The sequence below is a fragment of the Bos indicus x Bos taurus genome, chromosome 5 (genome assembly GCF_003369695.1).
Source record: "Bos indicus x Bos taurus breed Angus x Brahman F1 hybrid chromosome 5, Bos_hybrid_MaternalHap_v2.0, whole genome shotgun sequence".
In the NCBI taxonomy this organism is placed as follows: Eukaryota; Metazoa; Chordata; class Mammalia; order Artiodactyla; family Bovidae; genus Bos; species Bos indicus x Bos taurus.
The window spans coordinates 110,012,429-110,030,639 of NC_040080.1; the positions used below are offsets into that span (position 1 = coordinate 110,012,429).

At 37.7% G+C, this 18,211-nt stretch overlaps 1 protein-coding gene across 10 annotated transcripts in view; it reads right to left on the minus strand.

Annotated features, from left to right (window-relative positions):
* Positions 1-18,211, minus strand: part of PTPRQ (protein tyrosine phosphatase, receptor type Q) — a 296,165-nt gene that overhangs the window by 54,934 nt on the left and 223,020 nt on the right. For all 10 annotated transcript variants that reach the window (XM_027543274.1, XM_027543276.1, XM_027543277.1 and 7 more), the window contains 4 exons: positions 14,861-14,927; positions 11,938-12,096; positions 11,179-11,401; positions 9,538-9,611 (listed from right to left, as the gene is read on the minus strand). In XM_027543274.1, the coding sequence (XP_027399075.1) occupies positions 9,538-9,611; positions 11,179-11,401; positions 11,938-12,096; positions 14,861-14,927 (523 nt within the window). The remainder of the gene's footprint in view (positions 1-9,537; positions 9,612-11,178; positions 11,402-11,937; positions 12,097-14,860; positions 14,928-18,211) is intronic.

The following is an 18,211-nucleotide window of genomic DNA, read 5'->3' on the forward strand; positions in this document are numbered from 1 at the left end:
AAAAATACTGTGTGAACCTCTCATTTGATCCTGTTTCAAAAAAGTTATAAAGAAAAAAAAAAGAGGATGTTTTGAAAGTAGGTAGTTTTACATGATATCAAGGATTTAACATTAATTTTGTTTAACTGCAACAATATAATAAAAACAGACTTATTAGAGAAATAAGCTAAAGTATTTGGAGTGGAAGATAACGCTTCAGAGATAAAATGACAAATGCACAAATAGAGATGTGGCAAATTTAACAGGTACTTGGGGTTCATTATACTATTCAAACCTTTTGTGTACTCTCTATACACCTTTTACTACCTCTTCTGCAAGTAACCTGATCAAGGCCATCATCCTGTTTTGCATGAATTATTGGACACCTAACAAGTGTTCCTAAATATGGACACCTAACAAGTCTTCCTGTATCTATCCTTGTCTTCTATGTATTCTCAGCATAGTTAAGCAAGAATAATGCTTTTAAAATATTACTTCTCTACTTAAAATCCTCCTCATCTCTCACAGACAAAATCCAAAGTCCTTCCAATGGCCTATGTCCATAGGTTAATGGTCTCTGGTCCCTCCTTAACACACTGGTTCCCTGTTATCTCTTGACTTCCCTTCCAGTCGCCATCTAGCTTACTGCTTTGGAGCCAGACTGTCTCCTTATTGTTCATGGGATACGCCAGGTCACTTTTGACATAGGGCTTTGTCCAGCTTCTTCCTGTGCCTGGAAAGGGATTTCTCTTGTAGATCTTCCTGGGGAGCCATGTCATTACCTTCAAGAATTTTCTCAAATATCAGCTAGTCAATGAAGCGTCTTACAAACTGAGTGTGTGTGTCCCTCCAAAACGCATGTGCCGAAACCCTAACACGTATTTGAGTAGGGATGAAATTAAAGTTATTTGAGGTCTTAAGGGTTGAGCAGAATTAGTGTCCTTTTAAAAAGAGAACACCAGAAGCCTATTCTCTCCCTCTGCGTGCACATGCTGAGGAAAGGCCACAGGAGGACACAGTGAAAAGGAAGAGAGCGCTCAGCACATCCGGAACCGGCTGGAGCTCTGTGCTGGACTGCCTGCCTCCAGGACTGTGAGAAAGTAACCGTGTTGTTTACGCTATGTCTATGGTGTTTGTAATGGCAGCCCAAGCGGACTCAGACATTACCCTATTAGAATGGAAAGTTACAGCTCCTCCACCTCCTGTCTTACCCCTCCTGCCTCTTCTGCACTCTGTTCTACTCTTTTTTCCTCTCCATAACACTCTTAACATATCTTAAAATTCATTTATTTATTATCCTATTACCAGTCCAGAAGTAGGATTCCTGAAGACAGGTGTCTTTATTTTATTCACAACTGTATGCAAAGTCTGAGAATAATATCAGGCACATAGCAAATATTCAATAAATACTTTCTAAATTTACTGATTAAAAATTCAGTTTTGAAGTAGAAATTAAAAGTTTTCAGGTTGAAGATTAGGCATTAAGCCAAATAACTATAAGTGTTTGTTTTTTAATATAATTAGTAATTATCAATTTTAAGTTATATAATTTTACTGTAAAAAGTATTAAAAACAAGTGACAACATAGGTTAACTGTGTGTAAAATACACAGGGATTAATCTTTTACCTTTATTCCCGTGGCTTGGTGCTTATGAATGTTAACAATCTAAGAGAGTTTCTATGGCTCCTCTGCATGGTGGATTTGAATAAATAGTGAATCTTAAACATTTATCAGAGTTTCATGGTCACCTAGAATCTTCACCTAAATTTAGAAGACACTAAATGAGCATATAAGAGCTCATAAAGTATTTTAGATACACATTTTTTGCACATTAAAATATAAATGGCTTGTTTCATATATTTTAACATGCTCATTCCTAATTGGATATGCTTGAGAAAGGAAACATGAAGATGAATAAAGAATCATCTTTATCAGGTAGCACTGAGTCACTAGACCTTGGAGTCTCGGTTCAGTTCAGTCGCTCAGTCCTGTCCGACTCTTTGTGACCCCATGAACCGCAGCACGCCAGGCCTCCCTGTCTATCACCAACTCCCAGAGTCCACCCAAACCCATGTCCATTGAGTCAGTGATGCCATCCAACCATCTCATCCTCTGTTGTCCCTTTCTCCTCCTGCCCTCAATCTTTCCCAGCATCAGAGTCTTTTCCAATGAGTCAGCTCTTCGCATCAGGTGGCTAAAGTATTGGATTTTCAGCTTCAACATCAGTCCTTCCAATGAACACCCAGGACTGATCTCCTTTAGGATAGACTGGTTGGATCTCCTTGTAATCCAAGGGACTCTCAAGAGTCTTCTCCAACACCATAGTTCAAAAGCATCAATTCTTCAGTGCTCAGCTTTCTTTATAGTCTGACTCTCACATCCATACATGACCACTGGAAAAACCATAGCCTTGACTAGACGGACCTTTGTTGGCAAAGTAATGTCTCTGCTTTTTAATATGCTATCTAGGTTGGTCATAACTTTCCTTCCAAGGAGTAAGTGTCTTTTAATTTCATGGCTGCAGTCCCCATCTGCAGTGATTTTGGAGCCCAGAAAAATAAAGTTAGCTATTGTTTCCCCACATGAAGTGATGGGACCAGATGCCATGATCTTTTGTTTTCTGAATGTTGAGCTTTAAACCAACCTCTTCAGTCTCCTCTTTCACTTTCATCAAGAGGCTCTTTAGTTCTTCACTTTCTGCCATAAGGGTGGTATTATCTGCATATCTGAGGTTATTGATGTTTCTCCTGGCAATCTTGATTCCAGCTTGTGCTTCCTCCAGCCCAGCATTTCTCATGATGTATCCTGCATATAAGCTAAATAAGCAGGGTGACAATATACAGCCTTGACGTACTCCTTTTCCTCTTTGGAACCAGTCTGTTGTTCCATGTCCAGTTCTAACTGTTGCTTCCTGACCTGTGGTTTCTGAAGAGGCAGGTCAGGTGGTCTGGTATTCCCATCTCTTTCAGAATTTTCCACAGTTTATTGTGATCCACACAGTCAAAGGCTTTGGCATAGTCAATAGAGCAGAAATAGATGTTTTTCTGGAACTCTCTTGGTTTTTCCATGATCCAGAGGATGTTGGCAGTTTGATCTCTGGTTCCTCTGCCTTTTCTAAAACCAGCTGGTTTTAAAAGTTCTCTGGAAGTTCACGGTTCACGTATTGCTGAAGCCTGGCTTGGAGAATTTTGAGCATTACTTTACTAGCATGTGAGATGAGTGCAATTGTGCAGTAGTTTGAGCATTTTTTTTGCATGCCTTTCTTTGGGATTGGAATGAACACTCACCTTTCCCAGTCCTGTGGCCACTGCTGAATTTTCCAAATTTGCTGGCATATTGAATACAGCACTTTCACAACATCATCTTTCAGGATTTGAAAGAGCTCAACTGGAATTTTATCACTTCCACTAGCTTTGTTTGTAGTGATGCTTTCTAAGGCCCACTCGACTTCACATTCCAGGATGTCTGGCTCTAGGTGAGTGATCACACCATCATGATCATCTGGGTCGTGAAGATCTTTGTTGTACAGTTCTTCTGTGTATTCTTGCCACCTCTTCTTAATATCTTCTGCTTCTGTTAGGTCCCTACCATTTCTGAGCCCATCTTTGCATGAAATGTTCCCTTGGTATCTCTAACTTTCTTGAAGAGATCTGTAGTCTTTCCCATTCTATTGTTTTCCTCTTATTTATCGCTGAGGAAGGCTTTCTTAACCTCTCCTTGCTATTTTTTGGAACTCTGCATTCAAATGGGTATATCTTTCCTTTTCTCCTTTGCTTTTTGCTTCCCTTCTGTAATCCAGTGGGAAAAAAATGATTTCATAGACCATAGGAATTTTCCGATTCAATTACCATTTCAAAGCACCAGCCAAGTGAAGTGAAGAAATGACAAATACTGTATTAATAAACAGTAGGTAATCCTTTTGGCACGTGCATTACAAGTGTACTACTAGGAAAGGACACAATGCACTGTGGTTGTCCAGGACAGATGCTGACTCACTGCTCTTTATGGTACCCATAGCATTACCAGTACAGAATGAAATTGTTCTCTAAGTCCTCTCACAGAAAATGGAACTCTTCTGCTTGAAAGTATGAGCATTCTTTTTGTAATTCATACAAGTCATTTCCTGACAAGACTTAAAATCTTATGAAAGGTCAAATCATTTTATTTGCATAACAGAATGTTCTACTGTAATTAATCAAATCATAATTATAAAGCACTAATTTTTCACAAGTATTATCTTTTGATTAAAATTATCATTACTTAAACTCAGCCTATGGATCTGACTTTTTAAGCTACATTTATATTTCTAAGAAGAAGCTTGAATTTAAATGGGTTATATAGCTCCTAGGACAATGTCTATCTCTTGTTACAGATACATATCACATAAGAGTATGTGAATTTGAGCTTTTAACTCATTTATTATGACAGAACTTCAGTTAAAAAAGTTTTCTTTCAGCCCTGTACTAGCCATCCAGAATATTTAAATACTGTACAAAGAGCTTACCAGAAGTCATTCTATGTTGTAATTCAAGAAATATCTATTAAAATACCCTAAATAAATGTTACTTTCATATATCAGCTATGTAAAATATTAGAAGTAGATACTATTGTTTCCAGGATGTAGAGAAAAGTCACACTTATTGTTTACAAAAAAACAAAAGGAATTACTGCATTTTTATGTGTAAAAATAAAGCATACTCATGTATTAATGTTAGCCTTAAAACGCTGAGAAGGTGAAAAGAGAACAGCTAGAAATAGTTCAAAATATTGAGAGGAGAAAATGGTACAGCAAGGATAGGAAGTATGCAGGAGCAGAAAAATTAGCAATAGTAATGAAAGCTACCTGGGCATTTAGTAATTTCTAGGCAACACAACATTGCCTGAAGTCAGGTTGCCTGGGTCTAAAAGCTGGTGTTGTACTTCCCCAGCTCTGTAACCCTGGGCAAGCTGCTTAAAGACCCAGCTTCAGATTTCTTAGCAATGTATTAGGGATACCCATAAATAGGAAATCACATTATAGTCTTGTAGTGAAAAAATACATGAGGCTATATAGAGAAAAACACTCATGAAGGGCTTGGCACATAAGTAAAAAATGTTTCATATATTTATTAATAACCTTATTCATTAATCTGTCAGAGAAGGCAATGGCACCCCACTCCAGTACTCTTGCCTGGAAAATCCCATGGATGGAGGAGCCTGGTGGGCTGCAGTCCATGGGGTCACTAAGAGTCGGACACGACTGAAGTGACTTAGCAGCAGCAGCAGCATTAATCTGTACATTCATCTGATTTAATCTCCCAGTTATGAAAGTGTGAAGTGAAAGTGTAGGTTGCTCAGTCGTGTCTGACTCTTTGCTGCCCCATGGACTGTAGCCCGCCAGGCTCCTCTGTCCATGGGATTCTCCAGGCAAGAATACTGGAGTGGGTTTCCATTTCCTTCTCCAGGGGATCTTTCCCAACCCAAGAATTGAACCTGAGTTTTGTGCACTGCAGGCAGATTCTTTACTGTCTGAGCCACCAGGGAAGCCCAGTTAGTTTATGAATTGGGTATTATTCTACTTCTGGAAATGAGACTTGCAGAGGTTAATTTGTTAAGTGACTAATTCAAAGTCACAAGTTCCATATGCCAAAATGGCCTGAAACATGCTTGTCTGGCTGCAGAGTTTACGAGCTTCACTATCACATCACTACTGCCTGTGAACATCATAAAACTTCCCCCCGTTCCTTTTGTCACAAAAAAATATATAGTGACTCCTTTTTCTTCCCAAGTGAGAATACTGGAACTTTTCATCGTTAGTACAGTAATTAAATGAGGAATGTTATGACAAAAAACAAACAAACAAAAAAACCAATCACAGAGTGCCTTTGCCATGGAGTTTGTTTCCTCTTGTTCAGCTTTAATGAAGCCCTGTGAGGTACATAAAGGAGTGTCTGCTGTTCAAATCACAGGACTCCTCTATAATGAAACCTTGTAATCAAAACATTGCCTGCAAGCAGTTTCCATAAACTTATATACCTAAGGAGGAGTTTTTACAAATGAATTTAAGAATTCTTGTGAATTTGGTTAATAAAAATTCTAAGGCTCAGTCCTGAATGCAAATAAAAGCAAGTTGTAAGTATATCTTTAGTATTAAAATGATGGCATGTGTCATTTTGCATTATTCCTACAGGTCATCAAGACTTCCCCAGGTGTGATTCCTCTTTCACCTTATTCGTCTTTATTTAGCAAAGCCCTGTCTGGCCCCTTCTCGCTTGTCCCGCTGCTAGCCTTTTCACTAATCTTAAGCCTTTTAGTTCACCAGTGATTCATGCCCCTAATTTAACATCCCAATAATAATATCTCTACAGTCGCAGCCACTATCAAAATGGCCAGTGTTATAAGTGCCTGTCCTATACTAACTTCAAAACACAGCCTTCAAAAGGTGCTTAAATCCTGAAGACTGTACTGATGGGTAACTCAACTTGAAGCTCCTTGCCTGTGGGGTGCAAAATACCAGTGAGTGACTGTACATCCATGGGGGTTTGATGACCTAGAGGGGACCTAGACTTTTTTGGCTAAAGTGTGAGATACACCCAAGTATTGGGCAGGCTTGTGAGAAATGCTGGGAGCCACTAGTCCTGTATCCTATACATGACATATTAGAGACAGAGGACTCAAAGTGCATCCTTTGTACTCTTATGACCCCAGGGATATTATACCAATGCATTTACTGTTTGCTGGCCCCTACTCTCACAGCTGTGAAATCATTATTGCCATTGACCACTGCCCACTATAGAAATGGTCAACTTTATTTCTTTTTTTGAGTCCTTCTACTATATCCTCCCCAGCAATGTTATTTTTCCAAAAACTATGACTTCATGGCATTTTATGAATATCAACTGAGGCCAGCATCTTTTCTGGAGGGTGCACTTTAGTGCCTGACTCATCAGAGTGAACCGGACAGACCCAGAACCACAATATCCAATAGCTAGGTAAAAATAATAATGACGTGAGGCCAGAAATTGATGATGTTACATCCATTCACCAGCAGAATGACTGAGCTACTTTGTTCTAGATCAAAGAATTCTGCTCCAGTGGTACATGACACATTACAAATCTGAACATTTCATTTCACCATAACTGAGGCTTGGATCCTTTAAACTCCATCTACTCCTGCCCAGTACTGTTTTACTAGCTACAGATAACTATCTATCTAGGTAGCAGAATTCCATGCGGTCAGAGTGAGCATTACAGAACAAAAGCCTACTATCGAGCTGCTATCCGCCAGGAGAGAGCCCACTGAAGGCCACTCTAAGGAGGAACCTGAAAGGCTGTCCTTATGTCACGGGTCTATGCATGCTCAGTCACGTCTGACTCTCTGTGACCCCATGGACTGTGGCCTGCCAGGCTTTCTGTCCATGAGATTTCCCAGGCAAGAACACTGGAGTGGGTTGCTATTTCCTTCTCCAACAAATAACATTAACCCTGAAAAACTGATTGTAGATACATATGAGCCTTCCCGGTCACTACCCCTTACCACCCCAATGGCATTCCACCTGCCGAGTCCAGTCTGGCTCCCCAGTCCCTCCTTCTCTAACCTTGGTAAGATCTGGTGCTCTGCCCTTCCTTCTATATATCACATCCTCTGACACTCCTGCTGTTACCAGGGTACACACACATTAGCACCTGGGTGACTCGGGCGGTGGTGGTGATTCCAGGAGAGGAATCCGAGAACTTAACAAGCGTATTTCTCCTGCCTTCTAGAATTACTTATTGTATGCCACTGCCTTGGCTGTGAGAGACAGGAAGAAAAAGAAGAGACCATCGCTGAGAAACGTCTCGAGACCACCTGTGGCCAGTGCTGAATGGGGTACATCCGTGGCCACAAGGATGCTGTTTTGTAGTACCTGAGGACTCACTCACGTCCCTGTGCACTATGGTTCCTAATGCTTGACTTTCCCTCTTCTTTCATTCCTACTAACCCAGATGTGTCAACTTTATACTCCAGATAACCAGTTGAATATGCTGTCCTCATATCAATAATCTATACAAACCCAAGAAGCTGTGAGATGAATAATACACAGCAAACAATACAACAGAGTAATCTCTTTTTAGCACTGTATCTACAGAATGTCATTTCTCTAAGCCATATGAGCAGAAACTGGCTTTTTATACAATTAATGGTCCAGAACCAGATGAGAATTTCTAACTAAAAATGCTGGAACATTTTCTATCTTCTCTCAACCATAACTCTCACTGAAATCTATTGCACTGGTGATATATACTGTGGATCTGAACAACACAGAGTTCCACAGGCTCAGAGACTGATACACAGGACACACAAAGTCGTGAATTACTCAGAGAAATCCGAGGTAAAGAATTGCTCCCAAGGAAGTATAATTTAAAATCTTTCATTATAACCTATCAAAAAGAAGCTATTAGGCATTCAGCATTTTTATTAACTATAAAAGGTTAATATATTTACCCGTGTTGTTTTACATAAATCTTTCAAGGCAGATAATATCACCATTTTCCAAATAAGGAAACTCTGAGGGTAATAGAAATTACCACTTGAGAAAAGAGAGTCAAGATTTGAATCCAGATCTAAATCCTGCATTTGCAGGATGGTTATAAAATTTGTGCTGGTAGAGCCACTTAATTACTGAATCTGGGCCACGGGTTCCTCATCTGCAAAATGGAACTAACATTAGCAACCTAACAGGGTTTCTGAACCTCAGCACATTGATTAGGGGTTAGATAATTCCTTGCTGGAGGGGCCTGCCTACGCCCTGGAGGACAGGCAGCCGCACCTCTGACCTCTCTGCCCACGGGATGCCACGAGCTCAATCCCCACACTTAGAGGACAACCCAACCGAAAATGGCTCCAGACATTGCCAAATCCCCAGATAGTAAAATCAGTCTGTTGAGAACCACTGACCTAAATTAAGGATCGTTGTGAAGAATCCATCAGTTAACACATACTAAGGACCTCAGAGTATGTCTGGAGCAGAATATTTAATGTTAGATACGTTGATGGTGAAGGAGGCGGAGGAGAGAAAGAAGTAGCAGTAAGAAGGGGAGGAAGGGGGAGAAAGAGAAAAGGAAGAAGTATACTTGCATCTGACTGAAGGGTACTTATCCAGGCCTGACTGGGTGGATACAATTGAAAAACTCAGGAAAGCACTGATCAGACAGAAAACTTACAAAGACTGATAAGCTTCTAACTTTTAGGATTATTTCAGAAAAATTTCCTTAATCCTTTTTCATTTTTATGAAGTAAAAATGTTTTACTTAGAAGACTGCGTATTAAAAAACCAAATATTTTCTTAGTGTAATGTCCATACACATCAGCCTAGACTGAACACCATATTGAAACCTATGTCCAAATTTGAATAGATGGAGTCCATCACTTAAAAAGAGTATTATAAATACTGCTTCTGTCTTAGTCAACATAATTAACCTTGAAGTGACTTTATACTTGAGAACATTCAGTCATGGAATACATTTACTAAGGAACATTACAGCTATGATTAGCATGTTGAGATTATAAATGAAATTAAACTACAAAAATGTCTTACTTAAAGTCTTAACAGGATCAGAGTAATCAGAGTCAGTAAATTGTCCCATGATGTTTGTGGCTCTAAATTTAAATCTGTGGAAGAAGAAAAACAATTTACATATGACTTTTTTTTTTCCCATGTATAATTTAAACAAATAGCTGTGGAAAAAGACATTTTTGTTCAGAGAACATGAATTTACAAAGTATAAACTTAGAAATCTGCCACCATCAGAACAAATAGTATCTTTATGTGAGATGAATAATTATCCTGGACACAGACCTTTTCAACTTCATCAGAGTGTGATGAAAAATTTGACCAGATTCATGAATAGTCAGCAGTTAATCAGATTAAGTAGATCATCTCTCTCATAGATTTGTTCAGATGAAATTAATTAATGTCAGCACAAGCACAATTTAAATTAAACATAACTACTACACTTTAGCCACCTTTGAAAATACCAGTAAGTCAGATTTAGAATGATCATATAAAACTTACCTTGTTCACATGTAGATAAAGAATAATGCTTATTAATTCTGAGTGTGCATAGCTATATTTTCACTTTATATGCTTCCATGACATACAACATAGAAAATGGGTACAGAAGAAAATCAACCTTAAAAATTGCTGGATAATTCTATCACCACAGAGACAACCAAAATTTACCTTATTTTAAAACATAACATCAATCTACATTAATAATCTCTGCTGTTCTCAAATTCTTATGATTTTATGGTTTATATGAAATGATTTGGTAAAATTATGCAAAATCAATAATTCTTGGATATAAAACTTTGTAGTATATCATATCTGTAACTATTATTGTATGATGATTAATCTCAGGGCATAATTTAGTAACCAAGTAAGTGTTCTTAATAATAGATAATAGGCATTTGTAAAAAAAAAAACGCTCTGACTTTTCTTTCTAATGTTAAGTTGCCCTAGGATGTTTATGAAGAATTTAATAACGCTTTAACTAGTAGGCAAAAGTGAAATTAGCTGTATTTTTCAAATTTAGTATTAAAATTATATTTTGGAAATTAAATTTTTAAAAAGTATAGTCATGATATAATAGTCAACTTAGTAGGAAAAAAGCCAAATTTAGCAAAGCATTTAATAGAGCTAAAATATCAACATCTGTTTTTATATTTGAGTATTATAATCTACAGAATACCAAATACTAAAGTGAATTATAAATATTTTAATACATCATCTAGATGTTTGATAATATGAAGAGCTGAAAATGATTGTTATGACTGAAGTAAAGGGAAGCCACAATTAACTGGAAGACAAGGATAGTGTTTCTAAAACTGTACATACATCAGCATGCATGGCAGAATAGTAAGACAAAAAATCACACATTAGTCACATAGCCCTTTACAAAAAGAATTAAATTCTCCTGAGTTCTCCAGTTTGCACAATATTCATATTGCTCTTAGTTACTTATTTCAAACCACAATATAAGTTTGCCTGCTTTCCCTAGAACTGTACTTTTACTGAACAAAAGGACAATGCCTTGTTGATCTTTATCATGCATCAGGTCACAATACATTATGGATATCCAGTACTTACTGGAAAAAATAAAAGGAGGAGTAGATGGATGGGTTAAAAATGTCAACTAGCTTGCTATCGTGATGCATAGTAAGCATAAACTATACTTACAAGTATTGCTTTTTTGGTTTCAGAGGTCCATTGCAGATTTTGTCTTCATTACCAGGAATCATACACGCATGATCAGCACCTATGATGTAAATTTCTTCACTGCCACTAAACTTTGCCTTTCCCTCTGTACATGGGGGGTTAGGAAAGCCTTCATTTGTAAAATATGGCCTTGGTTTATTAAAGTATGCATCATACCACTTTGTTACATTTCCATCATGCTGAGCTATTTTCAGAAAAAAGAAGAATTATTACAAGTCATATCCAAATGTATTTTCACATTTATAAAAGGCATTTCTATAATTGCATGAGGAAAATCTGGATGCAACATCTTTTACTTTCTGAACCACCAGGGATGATTCAACTGATCTACCTGGATAAGCAGGTAACCCTATCCATCCCATCACACATGAATCCATAGACACTGTTGTGGAGAATGACGTCTCAGAGAAAAAGCATTCTTCAGTCAAGAGTGACTCTTTCCCACCTTCAAAGAAGCTATCAAGACTGCATCCTGCCAAAATCCTACCAGCATATAGAATACATAAATATTTTAAGCACATGTCTTTTAATTTTGGTAAACTATTTAGGCATAAATTAATGATCAGTAAAATTAATGATACTATTGACAATCTACTAAACTCAAAAGATGTGTAATAATCAAGAGTCTATCTTATATTACTAATTTTGAATGGAAATGTCTTTAGCATTCAGCAGTCCACACTCCACAATTTAACAAGATAACCTGGCATGTGATGATACCTCCTGCTTCTGCTACAAGCACTTGGACATTTTTGATTGGCCCGTGGTCGTCACTGTAGTAACATATTGGCATTCTGATTGTAATCGTTGTTGAAGTCACAAGAAGTTTTCCTGTGGCATCATAAATAGGGGTTGGTTTGGTCTTTGGTCGTGCTGGAGCTGTAAACATGAAGACGAAATATCACTACCTGTTGATTTTTTGTTCTTAACAGAAAAGAGAAAATCATTTTAAATTCTCCTTTCATGCAGGTAATTTACAGATAAAGTGATGACAAACCTAAACAACATGAAACATTTTTGTTTGGATACAGCAGATATTTGGCAATTATTACCTCCTAATGATATAATTATATATTTGAGACTTGTCTGAGATAATGGAGCCCAGGTGTGATTTTCAACCATCTGATTCCTCTTCATGTATTAAAGAAATTCAAACTATATATACATATATATGTAAAATTTTCACAAATGTATTAAATCATACTATTTTAGTGTTTTTTTTTTTTTCTCTTACTTCCTTTAGCTGGTTCACTAATTTCTGTTCTAGGCATACCAGGAGCCCTGTCCTCCAACCCCACAATTATCCATACCAAACAACTAGATGATATCCTCTCATTTTTCTTTATGCTCACATAATCATATAGAAATACATAAAGTCATACATAATGGATTTTTCTCACTGATACGTTTTAATGGGGCTCTGTTAAGTATTATAATTACACCACATATTGCTTTTTATTACAATGACTGTGTAAATCTTTTCAAGTCACCAAGTTCTGGGTTAATTCATTCTTCTTAATAACTATATTATATGTCATGGTACAACTGTGTCACATTTATTCAATCATTTACCGAGTGATGGGAATTCACTTTTCCTTCAGTCTTTGAACATTTGCTTCACTAATCTGCCTTATATCTTAAGTCTTACTCACTGATTCTTTTATTTCTATAGAATATACTCCCAAGGGCAGGATTTCTGGAGCAAATGATATATGTACTTTTAACTTTAACACATATTTCCAGAATAATTTCTACAAGTGTCATAATTCACATTTTACCATCAATGCATACAAGTATCTTCAAAAATAATATTTGTAGAAGTTCTGCTTGTTTCATCTTAGAGCTCCACACACTAGCTGTTTGAGCATCAGTAAAGTTGCTTAATCAAACTTCAATTCCCATATTTATAAAATCTTTTTTAAAAGCCTTTTAACCATGTCATAATCTTGGCAATATCATTTCCATTTGATAAATGAGGAAAACAGCTTTATGCCACATAGCTGTGAAAGGGAAGTATCAGGACATGAACCAAATCTTTTTGACTCAATTCTTTAGCTCACTCCTCTGAGATGTCAGAGTGATGATATTAGATATGCAGGAAGTTTACTGGGGGAAATATTTGTGAAGAATAGGGGAGGAGGGAGCAATAGTAGGTGGCAAGATCACAATTCTGACATGTGTAAATGACGAGAAGGAAGGAAGAAAGGATGTGGCAGGAACAGCCTCCAGGTTCTAGGGAGCCCACTGGGGAGCCCCCGAGACAAGGTTTCTCTAGTCATAGGAGTACTGTCCAAATTGATACAATTGTTAATCCAATGTTACTCCATGTCATTAATAAAATTAGGCATATTACTGGAGAAAAATTCAACTTTTTAGACCCCATCACTGCTACCAGTACTCACCCATCTTCTCTAGATAACTGGTCATGAGTCTATCTGCTCTATGTAAGGTGTGGGAAGTCAGAATTAGACATCTTTACTGGAGGATGAGCAAAGTATCTGAAATGGGAAGTTTTACTAAATATAATGCATCTATTGTTACATGTTGAATATATGAGTAAGTCTGCCACTGAATAACAAATAGTATTACAGTTACATAAATTACCCAATGGTGAAAAAATAAAATTTATCAGCTTCATCTTACAGTGAATATTTCTTATCCTTATCAAAGCAAGTTTCTAGACACTGTGGGTTTTTCAGATTCTCTCTTAACCCTCACAACACGAGGTAGGAACTAGTATTATCTCTATTACACAAGCTTAGAGGTGTTAAGAAACTTGTCTAAGGCCAAACAAGGTAGCAAGTGGCCAACCCAGGATTCAACCTCGGGGACTCGACCCTCGACCAGCCTAAAGATGGCGTTTTAATCACTGTGCTGCCTGTAGTTACCGAAGACTGAGAGAAGATGGTTTTCATTTTAGAAAGAGGATCAGGTAGAATTCTATTGAAGCTCTCTCACTCTTTTTTTTTTTTTTTAATCTCTCTGCAGGTTTTACACAGGTTTTTAGAGCAGTGACAAAATTGTGTGCCTGTTTTCATTCTTGAGAAGGCGCCCTGAATAACTGAGTGGCCCTAAAGTCCTTTTAATAATCTTCTGTGGGTTTTGTGGAATTTGGTGAGGGAAGGGAGTCTCTAAAGTTTTATATATTTTCTATGAAAAAAATCCCTGTCAATGATGAACTGATAGATCTACTTTATAGCCAGAATCATAAAGTTGATTATATGGTAGTTCAGTAAACACCATTTTATTAACTTAGAAGAATCTGACTTTCAAAAAAAGATCAGTCAGAGAATCTACTTAGAACTAGTCAAAGTCCAGTCATGGGCAATTTAAAGAAGTTTTCTTTTCAATAAAATTTAAAAAACATAAAATACAATTATAAAGTTTGTCTCAGCAAAATTTCAATTTAGTGGAAAAGAAATATAGCAGACAGCCTCTGTAATTAACATGGTAATTTGCCTCATGATTTAGGTATTTTAATTATAGCTTTATTAAGCATATATTACTACTTATTACTTAATGTATACTTACTGTATGTATACACATCATTTAAAAGCTTACCTACATCCATAACTCTAATACAGAATATAAATTATAATTACTTTTAAGACAATAGCATTTCATGGGAAGGCAGTTCATGTACCTTTAATATCCATGGTTATTCTCATTTGAACCTTTGGCCCTGCACCAGCACTATTGATTGCATAAACCTAAAACAAAAAAGCATCTTATTATTTTCAAATTATTGCACAGGTGTATGTATAAGCAATTATGATTATACGTCATTTAAAAATTATTCTATTTTTAAAAAACAATTCATATAGTCTATTATATTTTCTTGCACTCAAATTTATGTAATATATGGAGGAAGAATGTTAGCAGTAAACTAGTTCTTACAACTGATACTATGGTCCTAAGCCCTGAGAACAAAGGCTCAGTGACCTAACAGCCCCTCACAGAGACTAAGAAAGATGTGGCTTCTGTTTGAACCCGTAGGAGGAGAGAGCAGAAGAGTCACTGTGTCTACACTCTCTCTTCATCTACTCTAACATCTGTTCCTTTTCTGTGTAGCTAGGTAACTCCAGCTTTCTTTAAATCCATATTGAAGATTCTCTTTTTTTTTCCTTCTGAGATGAAACCCTATTCCCTCAGCCTCCCAGTTTTCCTGTATTAAATCATCCCTCTGAAAGTTGGCCTCTCTGCCCTGCTTCACCCCTGCCCCTAAGTATCTGACGCTATAACCTGCATAATGCAGCATATACACATAAAGCATTTCTGTTTGTATCTGCAGAGGGTGATTTACACAAATGTGAATCCTTTCAATCAACTTTGTGCTTAGGAAGCTGCAGACACAGGCTCTTTTTTTAATTCACTGTATCTTGCTATATATTAATAAAATAATGACTGTGTTCTTGCCAATTTCATTATATTCAATAAACACAATTCAGAATGCATCTTGACTGGAATTAATAAATTTGTTTCATACATTAGTGGTCCACCCTCCACCCTATGCACAGTTTAGAAGTATTTTGATTGAATTAAAGTAACATATATGATGTGGCAGGTATAGTAAATAAACCAAGCCTATAAAATGTCGCTTAAAAAATATATAAAGGAAATATTTACTGGCGTATGTAAACTTCAAAAAGAAAGTATTTAAAATGAAAAGAGATGCTAAATGTGTTTAATTATTTATATTTCTTTACAACCTAACATTTAAGTGGAATAATACAGTTGGGCAGTGCTTCTCAAGTTGTAGTGAGGAAAGAAGTCACTCACAAACCCTGGAAAATGAAAATCTATAGGTTTTGACTCATTAGGTTAGGACCCATGTGAAAGTTACACATTTCTAGTAAATTCTCAGGTGTTAAGGACAATGAAAATTGCACCTTGCAAATAATCCAAAGATTGATTTTTCTTTAAATTATGAACTAGTCGATTTCCCTGGTGGTACAGTGAATGACAGGCCACACGCCAGAGCAGGGGACATAGGTTTGATGCCTGGTCTGAGAAGATTCTACATGCCACAGGGCAGCTAAGCTGTGCCACAACTACTGAGCCTGGGCTCTAGAGGCTGTGAGCTGCAGCTGCTGATGCTCACACAGCTAGAGCCCGTGCTCTGCAGCAAGAGGAGCCACTGCAATGAGAAGCTCGTGCACTGCAACGAAGACCCACTCATAATTCAAAAATTATGAATTAGTTGTACTTTATTTCTTATTTTTCTTTTATTTGTGAGAGCCAAAACATTTGTTTCCTCCCATCACTATTAATATCCTATATAGAAATTACTATTCCTATTACTGATTTTTCAGATAAGGAAAAAGAGGCACAGATTTGCAGACACTGCCCTGAAAGAAGCTAGCAGGGCCAGAATTTGAATCTAGGTCAGTTCCTTCTCTTAACTACCACCTTCTCTCTAACAGATCTTTTAGAATGGGGGTCCATTTAATGGTATGTGTAACAAGAGTCCTAGCAAGTCAGATATACAGTGAGTGGGGGAAATAACACAAATTACTAATGACAGTTTTCTGATATAAAGAGTTTGTTGAAGATTAGTTACTTGACTGTGTGGTTACTTGAGCTACTTGAACGCTTAGGGTGAATTTCAGTTCAGTTCAGTTGCTCATTCGTGTCCGACTCTGCGACCCCATGAACCGCGGCATGCCTGGCCTCCCTGTCCATCACCAATGCCCAGAGTTCACCCAAACCCATGTCTATTGAGTCGGTGATGCCATCCAACTATCTCATCCTCTGTTGTCCCCTTCTCCTCCTGCCCTCAATCTTTCCCAGCATCAGGGTCTTTTCATTTTTTTTCTCAGATTTTTTTTAATCATTAATTAATTATTATTATTATTTTTTACAATATTGTATTGGTTTTGCCATACATCAACACAATCCCACCACCGGGTGTACATGTGTTCCCCATCCCGTATCCCCCTCCCACCTCCCTCCCTGTACCATCCCTCTGGGTCATCCCAGTGCACCAGCCCCAAGCATCCTGTATCCTGCATCGAACCTGGACTGGCGATTCGTTTCATATATGATATTATACATGTTTCAATGCCATTCTCCCAAATCATCCCACCCTCTCCCTCTCCCACAGAGTCCAAAAGACTGTTCTATACATCTGTGTCTCTTTTGCTGTCTCGCATACAGGGTCATCGTTACCGTCTTTCTAAATTCCATATATATGGATTAGTATACTGTATTGGTATTATTCTTTCTGGCTTACTTCACTCTGTATAATAGGCTATGAGTCAGCTCTTCCCATCAGGTGGCCAAAGTATTGGAGTTTTGGCTTTAGCATCAGTCCTTCCAATGAACATCCAGGACTGATCTCCTTTAGGATGGACTGGTTGGATCTCTTTGCAGTCCAAGGGACTCTCAAGAATCTTCTCCAACACCACAGTTCAAAAGCATCAGTTCTTTGGTGCTCAGCTTTCTTATAGTCCAACTCTCACATCCATACATGACCACTGGAAAAACCATAGCCTTGACTAGACAGACCTTTGTTGGCAAAGTAATGTCTCTGCTTTTTAATATGCTGTCTAGGTTGGTTCTCAGAGAAGGCAATGGCAACCCACTCCAGTACTCTTGCCTGGAAAATCCCATGGACAGAGGAGCCTGGTAGGCTGCAGTCCATGGGGTCACAAAGAGTCGGACACGACTGAGTGACTTCCCTTTCACTTTTCACTTTCATGCATTGGAGAAGGAAATGGCAACCCACTCCAGTGTTCTTGCCTGGAGAATCCCAGGGATGGCAGAGCCTGGTGGGCTGCCATCTATGGGGTCACACAGTGTCGGACACGACTGAAGCGACTCAGCAGCAGCAGCAGCTAGGTTGGTTCTATGATGCTTAATAGATTATTTTCTGAATTATATAGTTCTTTTTGAAAATTCCAAGACATGCTATAAAAATAGTGAAAGGGTGAAACAAATTGTATGTGTATTATGTCTGTGTGTTTGTATATGAACTCACATATATATTTACTTT